The sequence below is a fragment of the Chaetura pelagica genome, unplaced genomic scaffold (assembly GCF_000747805.2).
Source record: "Chaetura pelagica isolate M959 unplaced genomic scaffold, ChaPel_1.0 scaffold227, whole genome shotgun sequence".
Taxonomy (NCBI): Eukaryota; Metazoa; Chordata; class Aves; order Apodiformes; family Apodidae; genus Chaetura; species Chaetura pelagica.
This window is the reverse complement of record NW_009953796.1, coordinates 505,893-529,343: the sequence shown is the minus strand read 5'-3', so window position 1 is coordinate 529,343 and position 23,451 is coordinate 505,893. Positions and strand designations below refer to the sequence as shown.

Sequence of the window (23,451 nt, the reverse complement as noted above, 5' to 3'; positions counted from 1 at the left end):
CAGGAAATCCTGCAGGTTGCATGAGTTAATTGAAGAGGGTTAAAATATAAAACTCCACTGCCACAGTGGGACATACTTCTTAAATTTTACAAGTAATTTTAATTAGCTGTTCTGCCTGTAAAACTAGTAAAAAATAAAAACCAAACAGCTATAACAACCAACCAACCAAATGATCAGTCAGGTGCACTCCCTCCTGATGCTCTCTGAACTGCACAGCAATTCAAGGTTGGAGCCATGACACCAACTCTGAGGCTTCCAGTTGAATCTTAGTTCATTCCACCACCACATTTACTCTGCCCAAGCAGCCTCACAGCTGCCCAGCCTACCTTCAGAGTTCAGTGTAATCAGCGTGACATTGTTCCCAATACTCTGGCTTCCCAGTTGTCCACTGTTGGAAACTGAGTCACTGGCCTCAGAGCCACTCTCTCCATCTTCATTGTGACTGTCATCATGCCCTGGAACTTTCACCACTATGGTGTTCTGCCTACGGCCAGGAACAGCACTGTGGGGAAGAAAAGTACATCATTTTGGGAAAACAATCCTGTTTGTAAGAGATATCCAGCAAAATAAAATGGAAGGAAAATGGCAGAATTAGAACAAATTAGCTGCATACTTCCTAATTTTACATCAATGGAAAAGTCTAGGCCCAGCGTGCAAAACAAAATATGTAAATAATTTATAAAAGCATATGATTTAACAACATCTTCCACCCAGAATGTCCAGTTCCACTGAATTTAAAATTTGCTTTAGATGTAAAAATTCTAACAAGCCTTCCTGGGCTGCTGCATATGGTTTCTTCCACTGGTTACAGATGTTGGCATGTTCCCACCTGATCAGGCAACCATAAAAACAACATGCAGCTGTGGACACTGTCAGCTGACACCAGCATGATCCCATATCCTCCAGGGTGCTCTCTTCCCATCAAGAGTGAAGCAGAACTGTCAGCCAGTTCAACGCTTTTCCTCCTCACTATCACCTAAAACATTCCTCATTTTGCACTTCAGATTGCTGCAGGGAGGGATACTGAGTGGTCAAAAGAGGGAATGAAGGGGAAGATTCTGATAACTGCTACTAACTTGTTAAGGATGTTTTCCAGAGAATCCGCTGCCCTGCTCAGTGGCTCCTCCTGCCCAACCATCTTGGCTACAATTGAATTCTGCCGGTCATTGTTCAGTATCACTGTGGTCTGAGGGACAACACTACAAGACAAAAATCAGAGAGGAAAATGGAATGTAAAAGAGTAAGCCTTATAAATAATACATGAACACAGTCTTATGGCTTCAACAGTGCTTCAAAACAGAGACTGCTCCTCAGTGCTTTCTCCCAGCATCGCCGTGATGTATCAAATGCTAGAGTTGGTAATCCATCAAATTTGACATCTGTACCATTTCAAGTACTCAAAATTCTTCCAGAGGACAGATGGCTTCAATGGAATTATATGAAAGTCCATGACCCCTGTCAAAGTGATAAAGAATTCATCAACTCAAGATCCACAGGAGGAAGTCTGTAAACCACAGCTCCAACGAGCCACCAAATTCTTGTATTCAAAAGTCCAAAGTGAGTATTTTCAGAGATACTACAGCCAAAGTACATGGTAACGTAACATTTCTAGTAGGATAATTCCTAGGAAAAAAAAACATAAAAGCATTGCAAAATTGGATGGGCTTAGTTAAAAAGCAAGCACTGTTTTCCAGGGCTAGAGGCTTTTGGAGGGCAGGGAGACAAAAGCGGTACCAGGGGCATCAGAGCAGGGCAGGGAAAGACAAGCAGTTTAAACAATGACAAGAGTATTTCTTGTGTGCATTTTACATATCAAAAAAAGTATAAAACAAGAGAAAAGCATTTAGTGTGTGAGAAACCAGAAAGACTTCCCTGTCAATCATGACAACAATATAGAAGGCAATAACTAGAGCAGTGTTGCACAGGAAAACACACTTAGTCTGTACTATAATGCAAAATAAACATGAACTAAATAGTTGTCTCCAACATGTGGCTTATCATTCAGTTTGGTTTAAGATATGACCACCATTCTTATCACACCATCACTCAATCTTCTAAGGCATGGTTTTGATATTTAAGACTGTTTCCACTGTGCTCATGGTAAACTTAATGACAGAACTAAGAAGACAATTTGTGTTTTCTTCTTTCTCTCTGCTTCCAACAGTAAATAGCCTACTATTGTTCTTACTGCTCCAACATCTCAAACGTGACTGATGGTCATTTATCCTAACTGTATTCCTTGGCTAATTGTTGAAACACAGATTAAGCAAATCTGATGACAGCAACTCTGTTTATTTCAGCTGTAATAGAGTGCCTGCTTCCTTGAATATTCATACATCTACACAAGACTTTAAACACTACAAAAATCCATCAGTAAGATCTAAAGAAAAGATAAGGAACTGTCATAAGAGCTAACAACAAATGGATCTCGACTTTGGCATGGGTAAAATGACTGACCACAGGTTTTTTGGATACAAAAAGCCTCAGGGCCTAATGCCCTGCCCGCCCTCTCACACTAATTGCATCTGTTGCTAGCAACAAATGGGATTGCTCATGGACTGCCAAATGGATTGCAAACCTTGAGGAGCTCTGGAAGATGTTTGATTCATCACAGACAAGAACAGAGTGTACTATAGCTTTTTGTGGCTGTATGAAGTTCAAATTGCATTAAGCAATACATGGGGGGATTCTGTTGGATTTTTTTTGCTGCTCTCTAGAGTACAGTGGTTTATGATGCCTTCATAGTCACCTTTTCAACATTTTCCCACTATCAAGAAGGAAACAACCCACAAATTTCTTCCTAAAAAAAATAAAAAATAGGCAACTTCTGTCTATTTTCTTAATGCCAGCACTGCATGTTTTAAGAAAAACACAATACTTGATAAAATACTGATCCCTGGCAATGCTGGCAGTTGAGAAGCAATACATGATCTTGTTACGTTTCCCAAATAGCTGCGTTTGAAGTTTTTACAGGCCAGTTTAAAATGTTTAAGAATTTTACACTTCTTTTTAGACAATGTTCTTTATCACCATCTTTCTTGCAATCACTTCTGAATGCCTGTTTAAAATGTCACTTACCAAAGCTTATTTTTAATGAAGGCTCTGAATAATTAATTTCAGCTGTAGAGATAAATGCAATAAAATTACATTTATAAAGTCCTTATGATTTTGCTCCTATTAAGTTTATATTTGAAAAAGAGTCTTGGCACTAAAACGTGACAGAATAAGGAGGAGGTTGGGAAATTTTTTTCAGGGTTTTTTTAAAGAATACTCATCTTTAAGGCAGCCAAACTAGAAAGTGAGCTGGATGGCACATGGCTAATTTAAACCAGTGTAAAATAGGGAAATAACTTTTCTACAACCCACTCCTCTTCAATGCACCAATATTAAATGCATAGTAATATTTTAGATTTACCCCTAAACAAATACCCATGAAATACACTGGCACCTCTCTAAGAATTAACCTTTTTCCCAGTTAGTAGAGTGGATTATTCACAGGAAAAACACACCTCACTGTTGTTTTGGGAGGAGCCACTAAGCAAACATTTCACTGACATGTATCTCCCTGATTGTACAGCACCAAGGCACAACCGACATCATATACTCGAGGAAAACCTCTGTAACAAGCCACAGCAACTGCCAAATAGTCCATCAGTTGTTCTACAGCTGGAAATTAACTGTTACCAAGTTGTAAGGATTCAAATAATCTATAAAGCAGTTTGGAGAGAAAAGCAAATCACAGGCATAGAGAACAGCTAAAATAAGCATTTGGAAATGTTCAACACAGCCCAACAAATCTACAACCACCCATGAACCTTTCTCAGGGATTAACCTGGCTAAGGAGGAACTCTACATCTACTTTGAAAATAATCGAGTTTCTTATCCATTACCAGGCATCATTAGACTCCAGTGTGCACACAGAAGAAACTGATATCCATAAGATTCCCTGCAGATATGGGAATGTCCTGAATGTCCTTCCCAGTAACTTTTCTTTGAGATGTTCTCTTTTCAGATTCATGTATTTATTTTCAAGAGATAAAGGTGATAAATCTGCTGCATATACATGAAATTAAACAGAATTTTATGCGAAATTAAATTATTGGGCTATCCTGACAAAATCCATTATTAAAACTCCTTAAAGCCTAGAGTATTCTCATCCTGGATTATTCTAATTTCTTTTTTTCAGTCTGTATATCTCATCATTAAGATGAATCAACTTCAATCATTACTTAGATACTAAAAATGTAGAGAACAAAAATCACAAAAGAGGAGGAGAAAAGCTGCTGATATTCACTCAGATAACCAAGTGAAGCAACTCTTTCTATGAGCACTGCCAGTACTATTCTCATGAAGATGGAAAGAAAATATGAAATGGGGTCAGGAGGAGTTCTTCAGAAACCCAGTGTTATTGCATAGGCTTCAGTACTTTCCATTTGTGTTCACATATTCCTTTCCCCACTAGCATTAGAACTTGGAGAGACTGGTTCTGCAATTTGCCTATTCTTGGACACAACTTAGTACAAAATTTAAAATGCACACAGCCTACAGATATGATTGCATTTGGGAATATATATATATTTTTTTTAATGCTGTTTACCAAATAATTCAAGTAACAGGTGAAATTACTTTTTTTAATGAACACACTAGCTAATTATTTTCAAGTGTGCATATTCACCCTCTGATTTTTTATTTTTTTTTTAATACAAAAGGATGTTCTATGTTTTGCACAAGAAAATTGCTGCCAAAGGTAATTTTCAGTATGGAAAACGTGTGAGTCATAGATATGATCATTAGTCTTAACTGTTGGGTTTTCGCTGCCAATAACCTGTCAATCACACTGAATGCAGCCAGTGACATGTAAGAACTTTTGGCAACACCAGGACCATCATCTCCTCCTCTTCCCAGATGAGGTTTTCATTTAGAGAGAAAAACAAAGCAAAAGGAACTGCCACTTCTGTCTTCCACAAGGTACAGGATCAAAAGCATTTCTCCAAATGGATGAAAATGACTTGCAGGAAAACTCGGACTGAAAAGTTCAGACAAGTTATTCTTGTTTTCTTAGACACACTAATATACACCAGTTAATGGAATAATTATAGCAGTGCTCGATCTATTAAAGAAAAGAGAGTCCTCTTTTTAGACCATTCTGAGCCTCTTTTGCAGATGTGAACATCTGCAAGCGGGTAAATAAGAGCTTGGAGACAGAGCTCAGCTTAGATCCATCTGCTGAGCCTCATCCACTGCACTGCTGTGTCCTGCCTGTACAACAGTGAGTGGGCACTGCATCATCCACACAGTGTGTGCTGCTCTCTGGAGGGCAGAGCTCCTGGGGATACCATTCCCATCTTCCTCCAGCAGATATATTAGAAGGAGATGCAAAAAGAGAGGGGATCAGGAAGGCAGGAGCTGGAGTTATTTCTGGCACGCTGCCTGCACTAAAGGTCTCCAGCCAAACTCAGCCTCAAGGAAAGCAAGCCTAGGAAAGAGACCACAAAATCCAGTATTTTCCAGTTGACTGCTGGGGCAACCATGAAGACTCAAATGTACAGTTCATGCATGTGTGGGGGTCTCAGAAGGAATATTATATTTAGCCCTGCCACTAATAAAATCTAAATGCTTTACAAATTATACAGAAAAATACCATTTTAGAAGTGTGATGTTTTCCTTCATTTTTATTTTGTTAAATCTTTAACTAACACCTGTGTCCATCTGTAGGAACAGCCACTCTTTGGATCTTTTCATTGCTATTTAGGAAGATAATGTTAAAGTACTCCTTCCTCTTCATGAGATCTTGCTTCCTTTGCCTTCTGCACATACAGTTAAGATTCCCTAACCAAACAGGAATGAGAAAACCAACTTATTCATTTACACTGGGATACACATGGTATGCATGAACAAAACCACAAACCAGCAAAGCATACAAAAAATTACATTGGAGTTAGGCCAAAATAAATGAATGCAGCTCCTCATCTCCTAGGATGCAAACTTGCCAACAACCAAACCATTCACCAAGATGAAGACTGAGGAGACCTACTGTAGGGCTGAAAGCTATAGGGGCACCTGAACAGTTAAAGTTCTCATGTCCCTAAACCATGCACTTGCCTAGTCACAGCCAATTGCCAGAAAAGCAGCAGTGTTATCCATCATTTTCAGTAAGAGTTCAGCCATCAAAAATTATCTTTGGATTCTTTGCATCTGGAACATCACATAAGAGCAGACATTATAAAGACAGCCCTAATGATTAGGTCCTGTGAGAAGACAAGCCAATGTACACCAGCCATCACTGGAGAGTGATTCATGGATCTGAAAACTGAGAAAGCTGTAATCAATTTATAATAAAGATAAAGCAAATCCAGCATTTATTAACACATACCCTTCACAGTTTAACAACATCAAATTTTCAGCTCCAATAAGTAAGAGCCAGACGTTTTCCAAGTTACAAAATACATCTCTGTAGAGCTTATATTACTTACTACTCAGCCTCACCTAAGAGAGCCTCTGAGTTGGCTGACAACCTGAGAGCCACGAATCACGAGCTTTAAGACCAAGTTTATCAACCAACTTTAAAAGCTGTTAAAACCTGTTGTGGATTAATTCTGCTCTGAGAAAAGCTAAACAAACCTGTACAGCCAAGTGTAACCATTCATAAACAACCCCCATTTCCAACTAGTTTGCCAACTAATGAACAACCAGATAATGCTACAAGTGACCCAAAGAACCTTCCACTTGAAGAGTCAGGTGTGTTACTTCAGGGATTTTACACCTCTGTGGGTAACAAAAGCAACTTCACACCCTGTTGTCCTTTTTTAAGAAAGAAAAAACCCAATTTCTCTTCTTTTGAACATACTGAAACTCCATAAAAATTAAATAGTGAAACAGTCTCCAAAGAACCTTTTGGCTTAAAAAGATACACAAAAGCAGCAAAACCCAGTGCTCCCAGACCATGTGTAAGTGAAACAACTAGGACTGAAAAATACTGTAGCAGAAATTGCATTAATTATCTGTCTTCCACCTTTGGTTATGGAGAAGGACAGGGTGTAATTAACAGGTTAATACAAATAGCTTTAAAGATAAATACTCATAAAAATACAACAGCATATATCTTTTTTTTGTTATTAAGACAGTATAGAAAGAAATTTATAGTTACCCTTTTTTGACTTTTATCTCCCTGAAGTACGTAAGTAGTAGTGCAGCCTGGAGGTTGTACTAAACATGAAAAGAAAACGGCTGACAGTCATTTTCCCTAACAAAATGTGTAGGCTTGACTTATCTTAAACACGGTTTCTATGAATGAAATTACTACTGCAGGTTTAGTCCTAAAATAGAAATTGCTTTATGTTTAGAAAACATGGTATGAAACAAAAGACTTTGAATCCTTTATTATATAATTAGCTACTTCTACATTTCTTTTTCAAATTTTCTTACAAATTCTAATACCAGCATAAGTCTGACTTCCGTGGCACTAGCAGTTTTGGGGTGAAGGAAGCAGCATTATAAACATGAGTTACAGTAACTGAAGCCTCAATAGTCACCAGATAAACTTCAAATAAATACATTCAGTTTCTGCAAACGGAATTCAAACACAGAGCTCTTGCAGAGCCAATTCATTAATCATTTCCATCATGTATCTTTGCTTTCCTTCTTTTTCATCATTACCCAACCAGTGATGTACACTGGCCACCACACACATTTTTACAGAAAGGCCAAGGATGCTGCTACCCTGAGAACTGGTACTAAATCTTTAATTTTCATTATACCCTGAAGGGATGTTAAAGAAACACCACTCTTAACTTCTTACAAATAATACAATTTTAAAAGTTATTACGAGCAGATTTCCTGTCTTATACTCCACCCTTCAATATGGAACAAAGAGATTGAGCTAAAGATATGCAAAAAAGTACAGTTCCACAGAAAAAGAAAAATTCTGTTTGGAAAGACATTCAGATTCCAAACTGTGTGTTTTTGAAGTTTGGAAATGTATCAGTTAAATAGCATCTGCTGCCAAACAAAGCAGATGGAAGACTGGCTCTCTGCCATCTTACCAACCTTGCTGAGACCTTGCTAGATGTTAGACTGTTTCATCTTTTAAATCCATCTATAGCTCTTTTCTACCTCTCTTGAAGGAAAGCTAGGACTCTCCAAAAACACTGCAGGTTATTTCTTTTAAAGCTATACTACTGTGTGTTCTTTTCCATAAGTAGCAAGATCAGTTGTTTTTGCAACTCCAAAAATTAGTATTACTGGTACTTCAACTGGGTGTAAACTGGTGTGCAAACTATTTTGAAACATAACTTAAATTTCTGTCATTTCCAAAGGAAGATGAAGACTTGCCCCCTTTGACCACAAATTGCCCAGCTGCTCTCCTCTTCATTCACTCTTGTGCTCACAGAACTAAAACCCCCAACTTACAGGACAAGTTTCCAGGGAGTGCTCTTAATACTGAATTTTCAAACTCCCAAGCATCTCCAAAGACTGTAACCTTAAAAATATTTCAAATCTCACAACTGGAATCAAACTAATATATAAGGCTTTTCTGCCCCCTTCTGTTTATTATATGCTTGATAGAGTACTTAAAATATATAGTATCTAACATCCACTTCCAGGATCTGGTGTGCTGATTCAAATATATGAAGATATTTAGAGTTTCACCAAAATACAATCTAAATAATAATTGTCAGCAATTTTACAACATTCATGAGGTAAAAAACGTCCACTTTCATTAAACACAATACTTATTTTCAGTTGTTTACTTAGGAAAAAGGAAAAGCATGAGCCATATGAAGGCATCTGTCCTGAACCAGATTTCCAGTCATGCACCCTTTACTTTTATTTCTTGACTGCAATAGCTGGCTGTGCTCACAGAACTGAGGTAACTGTTCTGCTTTCCCCAGAATTCATCTCACATGACCTTACAGGGGCTGGCAAGGGAGTAGGTTAACCCTGATTTTCATGACTGTAACTCGTTTTAAATGCTTTTAGACACTAATGACACTAGGAAATGTCCCCCTAATCTGTGCATAAAACTTCAAGCATTTGTGATCCCCAGGTACACCTCTTTTTCATTCCCAGTCACCATTACAATTAGAGGGTGTTAATTTCTAAAATGTCTTTGACACAAGGGGCAAATTCCATGTGCATTCACTTCTCTAATTTTTTACCTTATTACTGTGAACAGCAATATTAGACCACAAGGGACTAGACACAACTGCCTTTCTGGTTTGGGTGCCACAGCTTTCACATAAGGTTTTCCTTTACACAATTAAAATAAAGGTCTCAGGCTCAGAACAAAGTTTCTATTTATTCTATCTATAGCTAAGTGGGAATAAACTGTTTACCCACATGTGGTTCTGAGCAGACAAATTATTTCCAATGCTTTAAACCTCCCAATTTAAAGGATTTCACATTTATCAAGGACTAAGTGTAGCAAGCAAGAAACCTTACTCTGTGATTACCTGGCAAATAATAAAACATTAAGCCTTGCAACACATCTACAGAACCAAAACCTTTGTCTAAAACTTGAAGGAAGTTTATTACTTAAGATTTTATTTGCAGTGTCTACTGCTGAAAATCTTAGCATTATATTGAAGAATTCAAAATGTTATCTTTCTAAAAATATTATTTCTAGTGTTTCAAGACTCACAGGAACATTTTAAACACTGCCACCACAACTGAAAAGATCCAAGCCACACATTTTGCATCTGTTTCTCAGACCTAACTAGACTAGGCTCTCATTTTAATCATTGGACTACTATAAACGATATTTCATTAGAAGCCATTAACTTCAGCAAAATTGGACTTGGAAGAATGAATCAACACAGTTCAAACCTTGGTCAGTTTGAAAACTTTTGTAGATCAAGTTCCATCCTGTACATGCATGAATTATTGAACTCTCCAAAATACAGATGAAATGTTGGTATTAAATTGTTCTTTCAATTCCATAACTGACCTTGCACACTTAACATAAATGCAATCTGGGAATTGTACATTGTTTCTGAATTTATCAAATCCCACCAACAAATTACTAAACACTTGGCTCCTCAATATCTTAGTGCAACAATAATGGAATGTGAAATTCCAATGAGAACATTGCTGTACAAGCTTCTTAAATCCAAGATGCCATTTCTCTTCAATCCTGTGTGAATTGTAACTCCCAATCATGAAGGAAGTAGGCACAAAATCTTTCACAAACTGATGGTTTGTCACCAAAAAAATCTTCACTTGCTGATGGTCTGGAACAAAAGCTTGCAACAGACAACTAGCAGCGCAAGCTTAACCTCAAAATATCCAAGTCTCCAGCATAAATGTCCCAAAGCAAGAACTACCAACTGCTTGCAGCACTCCTGCTATAGATCTTGAAGGATACAGCAAATAACAATAAAAATCAATCATTAGAGTCCTTAAACTATTTTCAATAGAAAGTTGCAATGATCCTAAATATATCAAATGGCAAAAGTCCAGTTACTTCTACATGAAGTGTATGTTTCAATGCACATGATATAAAAATATTTAAATCAGTAGTATTATTGCTATGTGGAGCTAGAACCAATCCCAACATGTTGAGGCTGACAAGTTCTTGTGACAAATTAGGAGACTTTGGAAAGCATTTCCAAATTTTTTCAACAAATCAAAAATGTCAAGGTTTTGTGTTTTTTTCATTCTACAGCTCAAGAAACTAACACTGCAGCTCTGGAGAAAGAAATAAGGGTTGACATCTAACCAAGTAACACCTTTATTTGATTAGGTCAGTTTCATAAACTGAATTTTTTAATACAAGACAGAACGATAATTTTCTGATAAACGTGTCTACTATACATCAAGAAGGTATTTGGGTTTTTCATCTATTCACCTCTACATTTCAAGCCACAATGACTCTTCCAGGCTAAAATACTGCTCATCACTTGCTGACATCACAAAGTCTGAGCAGTTTATTTCCTTCCTTTAAGAAAACCATAGAAAACAATTCACACATTCACCATGATACATAGATGCATGCGTGTTTACACATGGATGCACGTGTAGGAATCCCCTTTATCACCTGCTTTGCAGCAAGAATTAAAAAAGAAAAACAAAAACCAACCTAAAAAACAATGAGAGATCATAGAACTGAAAACAAAGGCCCAAAAAGGCATGAAAAGTAACAGCCCTGTGAAGACCAACCAATGCAAAGTTCAAATCTGACTCTCACTTTTGCTTTAAAAAAACCTCAAGTTTCTCAACAACAATAAAAAATTAAGTCATAAAAAGGCGTAAAATCCTCTAAAGCCATAAAGTTTTAATTATGATCTTTACATGCTGTTAATATTGACTTGGTTCCCTAATTGGGAGTGTGCCCAAAATGAACATGGTAAAAAAAATAGATGACAGACAATTGTGCCATTTTCTTTCAACCCCTTCAATGCCCAGACGTAAACAGACTGGAGGGCCATGAAAGAGCTGTTCACACAGGCCAGTACAACCACCTGCAACTCTTCAGGAAATAAACCCCTTAATTTTACACAGAACTTTTACTGGCTGAAGCTACAAACTTGACACTGGAACTGGTAATTTAAAATAAATGTTTGCACACAGTACCCTTGACTGATGACGGGAAGTGACAGGGAAAGGTTAATTTCTTGATAGCACATGGTCGAGTCCAAACAACGACAAAAGTTCATCTGTGTCTCTGTAGCCACTCCCAGACTTAAAGGTTTGCACTGAAGACGCTGCTGGATGAGGCCCCAGAAAGAAGCTCTGACATAAGTTGCAGTGAAGGATAAATAAACCTGGCTAGCTTATAGAACATGGCAAGAATTCCTGAAAGCCTGATGAACTCCAAAGCTTCTCCAAATAAAACCTTTTTAATAATATGTTGATTAACATCCTCAATCTCTGACTGTATTTTCAAGAGATTATGTGTAACACTCCACTCCCTCACACCCCTAAAACAGAGCTTAATTTTACATCTTGTGCTGAGCTGCCTTCTGAGTTGTCTTGAGGGCTGAATCTGCTTCCAGGGAAATATTTTTTCAGGCCTGGAGTTCCGTGCAGGAGAACAGGCTCGCAGCACACAGAGTAATAACGTACCTGTGCCTTGAGAATAAACCATAGACCATACATCTCCAAGGACTCTACACCCCTCAATATATGCTTTGTTTTAAACTGACTCCTTCAAAAAAGCCTAAAAATATTACTGCAAATTGAGGGTCTTCAGACACAAAGAGGGTGTATTGCCAGGAAGGAGCAGTTGGCTCTTAATTTCAGTTAGACAGTAACAATGTTTATCTCACATTAATGTTTACAATGTTAACTTGTTCTTTTTTTAAAAAAAAAAAGGGAAGAAAAACTTGCCATAAATTAAACTTGGATAATATTTTACATCACCTAATGAGTTATAGTATCAACTGCTGCAAATGTGGGAAAGAGCTTAACTTTATACTGCAAAGACTCAACAGCCACTTTTTAGAGATAGAACTGAAGAATTACTATTCTATTTAAAAGCCTGGATTACCACAGTAGGATAGTTTATTATAATCTATTAAAATCCTTATGGTAAAAATTCAACAAAAAAGAAAAAGCTACTTAACACTTGATAATGAGGTTGGTCAAGGGGTTTGTAACTCACAGGAAAAAGGGAATACACAAGAATATAGAATTCTAGCTATTTGGTTTTAACACCAATACCTACATGGTCTCTAATGTTACCATTATAAAGGTTCAAGGGAAATATCTGAACAAAAGAAAAATTCCATTTACCTGTGAATTTCCATATTTCATCAGAAGCACTTCTATTATTAAGCATGAAGAAAATACCAATTTTAAATTTAAATCCTCTCCAAAACTAACATATTTTCAAATTGCTCTCAATTACATCTATGTACTCAACAAAAATGTCCAAAGTATCAGAGCAGAATTATACTAAGTGGTATTTGCAGAAAATACCCATAAAAACAAATGGTGGAGCCTTCTGTGAAACCCAAACATTCCTGAGTTATCTGAAGCAATCAACCTTAACCATTAATACTTGGGCTTACCCACTCAGAAAAATGATTAATGGAAAGAGGTTGACAAAAATAACACTGCCTCTGGACTGAAGAATCTTTCAGATGAAATATCTTCTTCAAAACATGGATAAAAGATTTTAGTTGCACTGTCACACTGTGTGTTCATCGATTTATAAATCTCAAGACCCAGGCACATGCTAAATTTCAAACTTATCATTTGAGGCTGCCATACTGACAGGCCATCAGGCATTGCACCAGTTCTCCTATCCAAGAAACTTTCAGCAGCTCTTGGAACTTTTGACCAGCATGGTACCTCATAAAGAAAAGAAATGAGAGGTTTTTAATAGCCACACTGCCAGGAAATGTTGCAGACAGAGGAAGAGAGACAATTGCTTCCTGGATGGAAAAGCAAGGCTGGACGAATGCTGCACAAATCTGGACAGATCTCAGAACACCAGGACAATGGACATACTCCCTTTATTAATTTATTCCATTATTTTGCTACTGCTCTTGGCTGTTCTCAAGCCTCATATAGGTGAGCACAACTCACTGCAATCTAATGATTTTTGCCATCAATGCTACCATTTCTGGAATCTTCTGACAGCCTTTTATCCAATTTTAATAACTCTCCTAACACTATGTCTTTGTACGTAATCCTGACAACCACGTATGTTTAAGCAGTAGCCACTGAACACTGGGGAAAGGTTTTTTTTCCCCCTCAAAGAAAGTGAAATTTAACATGATACAATTTCTCCAATCCCAACTAATACTTTGCATTCTTATGACCAAATCTGACAAAAAGAGGTCCAAGAGATATTAAACACCTGCTAAAATCTGGGGCTGGGGTAAGGACCAGCAGCTACCAGCTCCAGCAGTCACAGATGCTACTATCCTGGGCATAGCAAGGAAGATTTCCAAATCCCACAGCAGGGACATCAAAGACCACACAGGAAAACGAGGCTTATCCAGTGAAAAGGTAGAGGGCACGTGACAAAACCTGTATGAAACTATGCTTGTTTAATTCTGCTTTTCTTGAGATGATTTACTGACATACAACAGGTACAAGTTTTCCCATTTTTTTATGGCCTATTGCTCCTTCCCACAAAACAGTTTACAAATTCAGAATGTCTTCCTTTCCAAAGAAGCCTTCTCCTTTTATTTTTTGCTGTAGCTTAACCTTCGTACTTGGAGATCTAAAAGTTAGCCTGTTGTTCCTCTGTATCTCAACTGCTCATAGAAATTATTCATTACACACTACCATGGATCTTTATTTTCTTCCTTATCTGCACTGCCATGAACTAGTATATAACGAAGTACCATAGCAGTGCATCATAATAAATAAGAAGAACAAAAGAATTGAGAGCACAATCCAGCTTTCATGAAGATGTACTTACACAAAATATCAAGAACAGCAGACAGCACAGAAATTCTATTTCTGAATTCAACATTTCCTAGTTTTCCAAGAAACATCAGCAAGCCATCAAAAATCACATACTCAGAAAAGGATGTTGGAGAATTTCCACACATATTATTCCTTGTGTGTTTAATAGAGACAGCAGAATGAGACTCTCAAATACCCTGCATTTCTGTCCTGGGAGCTAGTAATGTGGGGTGGTTCCTGATTTATTGCAAGTCTCCTTGAAAACTTCTGCTTCATTTCCCTAATAAGAATTTTTTAAAGCTTGGAAACCACAGCTTGGCACCAAACCAGCATGAGTTATCCCAATAAATCAACGTGTTCAATTTACTAGAAAAGACAACTTATCACCAAATGTAAATCTAACAACTGTTACAAAGTGAGACTCCGGCCCCCCTAAAGCAGCTGTATGGACCGATTACACTTTATCACTTCATTTTATAAGCAGCCAGTGCAGAGTGCTACAAACAGCAGAAAATGCCACATCATGGTCAAGGCAGGCCATGGTGCATAGCTCTGGATTCAGTTGGTACCTACACAATTCCACCACAAGATGACACAGAAGAAAGTTCTTCTGTCCAAGCTGTCCTGGTTCTCATCACATGATGACCCCAAGCATCTTTCAAATTGACAAGGCTTATGAAATTAATTTAATTTTAAAAGCACAAATAACACCAAGTAATCAAACTGTGTGAATTTATAATGCACAACTCACACTTCACTGTGTGCGCTGCTTTAAAGCAAATTTTGATTGTTAAATCTGCATCAAATTAATGCAAGTAACTGAATTACCAGAAAAAACTATAAACAAAATTAATTATAATGTGGAAAACAAAAGACTTCAAATCCTAAGGCTTTTACTGAAAAAAGAATGAGAGTCTGCTTCACTGGCAGCGTAGCACCATCTGGTTGAAATGCTTTTGCTAACTACAATATTTGTAAAAGTGGCAAACCCAGTATTATTGTAGTGGCAGAAGGAGAAGGAGCTTGAAGAATCTCATTCAGAATCTGAGAATCACTATCCAAAATCCTAACTCCTGCTGGCAACCCTCCACTGCCATCTGCAACCTTAGGGGAAGGAGGAACAATACAGAGAGTTGATACAAGAGAGCAGCCCATGCAGGCTTTAATTGGAAATTATCAACAAGTGATAAAGGTTTTTATGAATGAGAGACAGAGAATCCTGTTAAACACTGAAAGGGAAGTGATACTAATGCCAACTTAAACACATACACCCTAATTATTTTCTTTTGAGTCATATAGGCCACAGACTGTGAAAAGAACAAAAAGCCCTCAGTGCTTTATTGCCAAGATGCATTTGATAATGTGCAACTTCCTACCAAAACTAACAAATATTTGGGGCAGAAAATCTCAGACTTCAAAACTTCTATCTAAATTATTATTAGACTGTTTGAGCAGCTGTCATAAATTCCTACATCCAAATCAAAATATTAAACACCAAGCTCGCCATTAACACACACAACAGATTTCCAGTGCTTACAGAGATTAAAAACAACTAAAAAACCACACCACCTCCGGTCTGAAAAATCCCCTAAGAAACTCAAAATAGTACAATTTACAGAAGAAAGCATTCACTGAATATGAATTAATAGATTCCCAGAGGGGTCATGTATTTCTGAAAATGTTTTTGAAGTCCTTTGTGCACAAACCTCAGTAAGAAGTTCAGCTTCTGCACAGGAACTTGAAGATGTCTAATATTATGACCAAAAAAAAAATAATTACAGATATAAAAAAGGTTCATTGAGAAATAATTGTAGCCAAAGAGTATTTAGAGAAAGCACTGGTGTAATATTCTAGTTACTTGCTCTATGATCCAAAGAGTTATTCCATTTACTTTCTTTTGATTCAGAACTTAGCAGTAATTGACTTTTGAAATGTATGACTGGGAAGCCTTCAAATGCCCAGGCATTAGGCAGTAGACCCAACACCTTTTTAAAGAAAAATTAAACAGAAAAAGGGAAAAGGAGGACATCCAAAGGTCAGTATGTTCAGCACCAGCAGAAGAACAAAGACCAATAAAGGAATTCTGAACTGGGGTCCAGCCATTGCATTGGGACATCTAAAAAGGCAAGTTGTGTTGGTGAAGTTTGAGGACATCAGTAGTTCCTAACTGGACAGGTGAGTGTTAAAGGAGCAGAAAACACTCAAATATACACTGAAAATAAAAAGGACATTTGGACTTTCAAAACAGAGATCAAGGAACACACTGGTTTCTGAATAATTTTAGATTTCTAAATACAAATGAGGTATCTTTTTAAAGATTAGCCTGCATCCAACCAAAGTAATCACTCTCAATGACCAGTTGTGAGGTAACTCTGCATTATGCAACAGGTCCAGCTGCATGAGCAGTGTTTCCCCCTTGCATAAAATCTCCAACATTCAGCTCTCAGAGCAGTAAGATTATCCTCCATCCTGTTACATAAATGCATTAGCTGAATTATACCATAACAAAATACGATTACCACCCTAAGATAATTGTATTTCTCTTAAAATACTTATTTCCTGAAAGTGAAAGAAAAAAAATATATATCAGGGAGCAAGTAGTGGCCTAGTACACAGAAGGTAACATTTGTGGTGAGCTGATTATTTTTACTTACCTCACATGGATAAGTCCCACATTATAAAGCAAGGAATCATTTTTTTTCTATAAAGCTCTAGAGTAATGCAACTGAAACACTGCACTAACATACCAAAAATACATTCCAAGTAATTTTCAGATATTGAGAAAGCTCAGAGAGTGATGAAAAAGATCAGAAGATGGAAAAATAGACTGATAAAAGATTAAGTTAGCTTATCTTGACTAGAGTGGCATGACATTAAAGCTTCCTATGCACCTTTGTAATGGAGAATAAAAAGTAATTATTTAGAGAAGTACTAATTTTTTTGTAGCTATAGGAAGAGGAATGAGGAGGGAGAAGTTGTTAGACAAAAGAGTCTTTTGATAAGCCTATTTCTCTGGCTGGAGTGATCTCCATAGTAAAATGACATGCACATCAAGATTCAGGTATATATTAGGCAACTCATACATAAAGGTGCTGCAGGTCAAATCTGCTTTTTCATCAAACTGGATTAGATTATTTAAAAGATTTTCCATCTCCAACTCTAACCCCAAAATAAGCACAGATATTCTAGAAAGAATCTTTAGAAAAAAAGCACATAAACCAAAATCTATTGTATTTCTAGTGAATTAAAGTAAACGAGAAGCAATTAGAATAATGAACTCATTAAGTCGAAACTGCCACATAAATAAACGTAAAGCAAGTCTAAAAAGTCTGCCTAAAATAGCTGATGAGACTTTTCCAGAGGATGGATGAGTCAGTTTGGTTTAAGTCAAAATGAAATGTGGAAATAGCTGCAAACTGTCCACCGACCAGCGGCTCATTTTAACTAACGTCACAAAACTGGTACAAAAATTACCTTCCAGGTAAATTAATTCTGCATTCATAAGCAACACACCAAGCTCTTGACAGAAAACTGCAGAGCTGGATGCCAAAGAAATGGATTGACTTTATTTTTAAAAGCACTTTTCATAAGCAACACACCAAGCTCTTGACAGAAAGCTGCAGAGCTGGATGAGCAAGCTTCTCTTTTCTTACCATCGGACTTTATTGCATGTCTGTGTAGCGCCAAGAGGAGAACCTGCCACCATGGGGACTTGGATGGGGCTGTGCTGTTTGTTCATGACAAGATCCAACTTCTCTTCCAGTGATTTACAGGTAGCCTCTAGTGCCAGCAGCTTTGCCTCAATGCTATCCAACCGCAGGCATATTGTCTGATTAATGGAATACAGGAATGACTAGAAAGAATGCAAAAGGAAACTGATTTTAAAGACTCACGCATTTATCTTCAGCAACATACACAGAAGGAAGCTCCAGATAAATGTGACTGGAAAACAATTCTAAAGGAACTAGCAGTGTGCCTAGTGACAAAATTCAGCCACATACAAAACTGATGACATCCAGGAGCATTTCGGCACCGTCAGATTTGTCCAGATCTTTATTTAGAAGCCTAAAGCATCTGAGCCAAACACATTTTCACTTAAGCACTTTGTTAGTATGATTTCATAGACCACAAAATCATTTTAAAGGACTTGCCAAAGCCTTTTATTCAATACATGTAAAAACAAAAGGATTATCAATCTATGAACGCATTGTCCTGGATAAAGTTAAATAAGATTTTTTGCCCAAACCAATAAATTCAGATGATTACAGTGGAAATCATAACAACACAAGTAACCTCAGAGATAATTAATGCCACTCACTTAAGTTTTCTCCTGAGCAGCAAATCAAGGAAAGCGAATAAATAAAATCTGTTTTCCTAAGCAATTTTTTTCAAAAGAAAGCATCCTGTACTTGGTTTATTTTGGGAAAATTCGCCATTAAAGGGGAAGGTTACACACATCGTCCTTTGCAAGCAGCAACTCTGCCACCTCGTGGCCCTCCGTCACAACTTACACACCTAATCAAACTGGTTTGCAGCGCTGCTCCCCGGGTGCTCGCTCTTTCAGTTAACAGACCTTCAATTTCTATGACCATTTCAAAATACAGAATTACACGCTACTTAATGTGTGTGGCATTAAAATACTACTCCCATACCTATGCTCCCAGATTAAAACCAAAACAAACCAGCAAAAACCAAAACACCACCACCTAAAGCACACTAGTGAGAAGAGCAGGGCAAGTTCTGCAAGTACAGAAACGCCTGAGCTCTTGCACTTGAACCTAAATCAGGCTGAACTATTAGGAGAAGGCTGTTAGCTTAAAATTATAACTTAAAACATTAGGAAATTATCTACAAATTGTAATACAAATGCACACTCGAGTTCATCTTCTAGGTCAACTTCATTCGTTTTATCAAAAAATGTACCAAACATAAAGCTTGAGTCACCAGAATTAATTCTGATGACATTTTATATTGCCTATAAAATTCTTGCTACTGATTTTACACTGGAAGATGAGCCAGTCACGAAGAACTTTTGTGCACAAAAGTGATTAAACATTTACAAGAAGGCTATCATAATTTCAGTATTATGTATAAGCTGTTTATTTTACTTTATTTTAATATATTTCCCCCCCAAAAGGCTAACTTAATTGATATTAGGAATAAAAACAGAGAAAGGCATTATCATAACCTTAATAGAGGGATCCTGGCAGTTAATTTCTATACGCTGACGTTTCAGGCCAGGCTCTACATCATCATCTGTCACTTCATGATTTGCCAACACGACTGTGAAGAAAAACAAGCATTGCCATAGTTTATACAAGAGGACAAGACTCAAATTGAAAATACATTAAATGGCTAAGACCAAAAAATTTAAAAGGCACTTAATTAATATTGTATATATTTTTACACTTACTTGGGTTTTCTTTTAAATATATGCCAACCATCTACTGCTTCTCAAAAAGACATTCATGCAGATTTAAGACTTCATTTCAAATGTACTGAGCATGTAACACTCCAGCTTTACCTTGGATTTATTTATTAGGAACATAACACAAGGCAGCATAGTTGTTTCATTAGCTGATCCAAAGGATACTGCAGATACACCAGTTAAGCTATTGAAAGCTGGGTACATAGTTTTATTAAGTGCCTCTCAGAAAATAAAATAAATAAATAAATCTTTGTATTTTCCAGGAAAGTTCAACCTTCCACCTTGTTAATGGAAAATACTCTCCATGATCTTTCTTATGCCATCGCTACCATCTCTACTATACCTGGGTTATCTGGAGTCAAGTCTTCAACAGCAATCTGAACAACATCTGCCAAATCCTGTTCTGACATCATTCAGAACCAGGACACAATATTCAGTCAAATGCCACTGCAGGTCCCCAGATAAGTGGTTGTACAAGTCATGCAATCCTGAAAAACAGCAGCAAGAGGAGTGTTAATACAGGTATACTTGATATATCAATACTGCCTTCATTTTTTCATTCTTCCTCTCTAAAAGGAGGTGCAGTTCCTGACAGAAGTGACCAGCCTACAAAGTGATCACCTAGTGGTATCAACTGTTAATTTATTCACTACCCTTGTCAAAGAGCAAAGGGCTGAACCCCTTTCTATAGAATCTTTCTATAGTAGGGCTGAGACAAGAGTTAAAGCTCTCCTTGCTGATCCATTTTTTTGCATTTTCCCAATGGATAAAGAGAACATTTAACTTCAGAGATTTGGCAGCTCTTCAGTATAAAATGCAAAATTAAATGTTTTCTTCTAAAACAGAAGATCAGTTAAAAAGTTTTAAAGACCATTTCTAAATCACAGGGGTTTAATTCACAAATTATCACCAGCTCTTGGAAGTGATGAGACTTTAGCGTTTAGTCTTCATGTCACAAAAGCATGTGAAGCTCCTGAGCCACATCAGATTTGCAATTACTGCATTTTGTTCAGATCTACATGCACACAAGATCCTTTCACATATGAATCATAACAGGCCCCTAAAAACATCCAGGGAGAACAGGGAACCTCCTTACAGCTAATTACAACTGCACTTGAAGCAAAGCTTGACTTTTTTGCTTGACTATTGAACTTTCCTGGTTTTCTACAGCTCAATTCTGATCAAACTATTTTCAGAATATGGTCCTAATTTTAAAGCCAAAATATTTCTAAAACCCTGCTGGCTTGGAAGTCTCTGTCAAGGTTATTTATTAGTGTTTTAAGATAAACCTTTAGCCTGTAAAATTGAATTAAAATCACTGGAACCATTCATATTTGTGCTTTCCCACAGTTTACAAGGGGATGGACAATGGATACCAAGAGATCAGCAGATTTTTTCCTTTTTAACCTGGAGAAAAAAACACTACAGAGAGAATTTGAGATTTACCAATGGAAATGGTAATTCATCCCTTAACTCTGACACTGAATCAAATCCAACTATGCATAAAGATTTTCCTCTTTCCCTCTTCCACTGGAGCACAAGAAAGCCATCAGCCCAGGCAGGTGGAGTTCAACTTTTTGCAGAGAGCAACACAACCTACAGCAGGATTTTGAGACTGGCCTGAGCAACTGCTGTGCACTGTGAAAGCCCAGCTCTAAAGGACTCCCCGTGTATCAGAATTGTTTACTCAAAATACCAGCACTGCCAATACTGAGTCATTTGAAATTCTGATCATGGTGAAAAGCTGTTGGGACAGCACAGACTGTGGCAGCAGGCCCAAGAAAACTGGCAATACATTAGTGCATATGGATGTCATTTTGGCAAATTATATTTGCCATTTCTGAGAAATCCTGGTAACCAGCCAGGCTTAACATAATAAACCAGCTGTGCTACAGTTACTGTTTCATAATACTGTTAGTACTGTTGAGAACCCTGCCCTCCACTTGAAGGAAGACACCCGCCACTCCAAACACTAAAAAAAGGACAACCTAGAACAAACCCCAACTTCTAAAACTTTGCCTATTTACACAATTCAAGATTTCACTGACACTTCACGTGTTGTAGCTACAAATGCATCAATATTTTAGAAAACATTCCAAGGGATTGGCAATGCTTTTGTTTAAATCCACTTCATGTGATGCATGCATTTAGCTTTCCAAAGTTCCTTATTAAAAAAATCACTGAAATTAATTAAATCTTTCTTCAACACAAACAAAAAAATAATTTTCAAGCTTCTTACATCTGCTCTTCAGCTCTCATGGCTCATAATCTGAAAGTACTCATCCTCCCATCAAAAAAGTACCAAAATATTCTGCCACAGAGCCTTGAAAAAAGGACATAACCACCAGTGATTGGCAGAACAGCTACTGCACATACATAGCAATGTATCTTCGTAACATTAGTATTTATTTCCATTTAAACAAATTTTATTACAATTTCAGTAAGCCAGACACAGCTCAGGGGCAATCAGCCAACCCCATGAGGGAACACATTTTTTGCCTTCTCAACAGGCAAAACAAAACCTACTTGTGCTGTCACCAGAGGCAGTGAGCTTCTGTATCAAAACTAAGGGGAAAACAAATAAATCTGTTATTACTGCTGGATGTGTGGGTTAGGAAAGCAGTGCCCAAGGAGGATACACTGAGCACAGCAACGACAGCAGCCATCACAACTTGAATAAAACACTCCTTCAGAATTTCAAATCATCATAGAAAATTTCTGCAGTGGCCTAACCTCGCTTTCTGAACCATGGGTAAAAGCCTGATAAAATTTAACAGGATTAGAGTTAGATTGTTTTATCAGCTTTAAAAAGCCTCAGTCGACAAATTCAAAATAATAACTTTGTCAATGTAGTTTCCACATATTTTATTCAGTGAAGTATTTACCAGCATTTCCTCATCTAAAATACTTGAAATCTGCTATGTTTTCCCAACTTTTTCCCCCCCCCCCTTTCTTCTGGCTGAAACCCTAGTCCCCATTAATTCAAAATGAAGCGAATGTACATTGGCCTTAAAAAGCTAATGCTGAACTATTACCTGGAACAAATATTAAGCTATAAGAAAAAAAATATTAACAGAAAGCCAGGAAGCCAAGGAGGAACTACAACAGGGACGTGAAGTGTGCAAATCTTTTCTCCCCCAGCCAACACATGGAAGTTTGATCAAAAGAGCAGTATTTTATAGTCAATTTGCCATTACCTGGGGGAGAGGTATGGGAAGACAGCTCATACCAGACAATGGAAAATACTTCAGGAATATGGACACCACAGGAGGCCTTGGCCAGCCAAACTGCCTCCAGCTGAGCTGTTCAGATGGATCTACACTGCACTCACCACCCCTCCCCAAAGGCTTTCCTGGGGGTTGGAAGGGACTGCTTCAACTCCTACCCAACTTGCAGTATGTATCAAAGGCATTTCCTCCCACCTCAGCCCCGGGTGCCTTCACATCTCAGTTACCTCAAATGTTTCTAACACTTCAGACCCCTTGCATCAGGTAGCCAGGTCCCAGATCAAGTCTTTTACTGTCCACCTTTTCCCCACCCCAGGCCAGACACTACTTTGGTAATCCTTGGCTAAAAAAAACCAACAGAAACCCATTCCTGTTGAATAAAGCAGCACAAAGTCTAACATTTTCATCACTTTGATTAATGAAAATAATCACACA

At 37.5% G+C, this 23,451-nt stretch overlaps 1 protein-coding gene across 7 annotated transcripts in view; it reads right to left on the bottom strand.

Annotated features, from left to right (window-relative positions):
* Positions 1-20,277, bottom strand: part of BANP (BTG3 associated nuclear protein) — a 125,032-nt gene extending 104,755 nt beyond the window's left edge. For 3 of the 7 annotated variants that reach the window (XM_010001102.1, XM_010001100.1, XM_010001101.1), the window contains exons 1-4: positions 20,133-20,277; positions 19,550-19,644; positions 18,015-18,214; positions 327-502 (exon numbers count right to left, since the gene is read on the bottom strand). In XM_010001102.1, the coding sequence (XP_009999404.1) occupies positions 327-502; positions 18,015-18,214; positions 19,550-19,644; positions 20,133-20,202 (541 nt within the window). In that variant the 5' untranslated portion in view covers positions 20,203-20,277. Of the gene's footprint in view, positions 1-326; positions 503-1,076; positions 1,200-18,014; positions 18,215-19,549; positions 19,675-20,126 lie in introns of all 7 variants that reach the window. The other 4 variants (XM_010001097.1, XM_010001096.1, XM_010001095.1 and 1 more) reach the window with 3 other exon arrangements.
* Between the last annotated feature and the right edge of the window lie 3,174 nt (positions 20,278-23,451).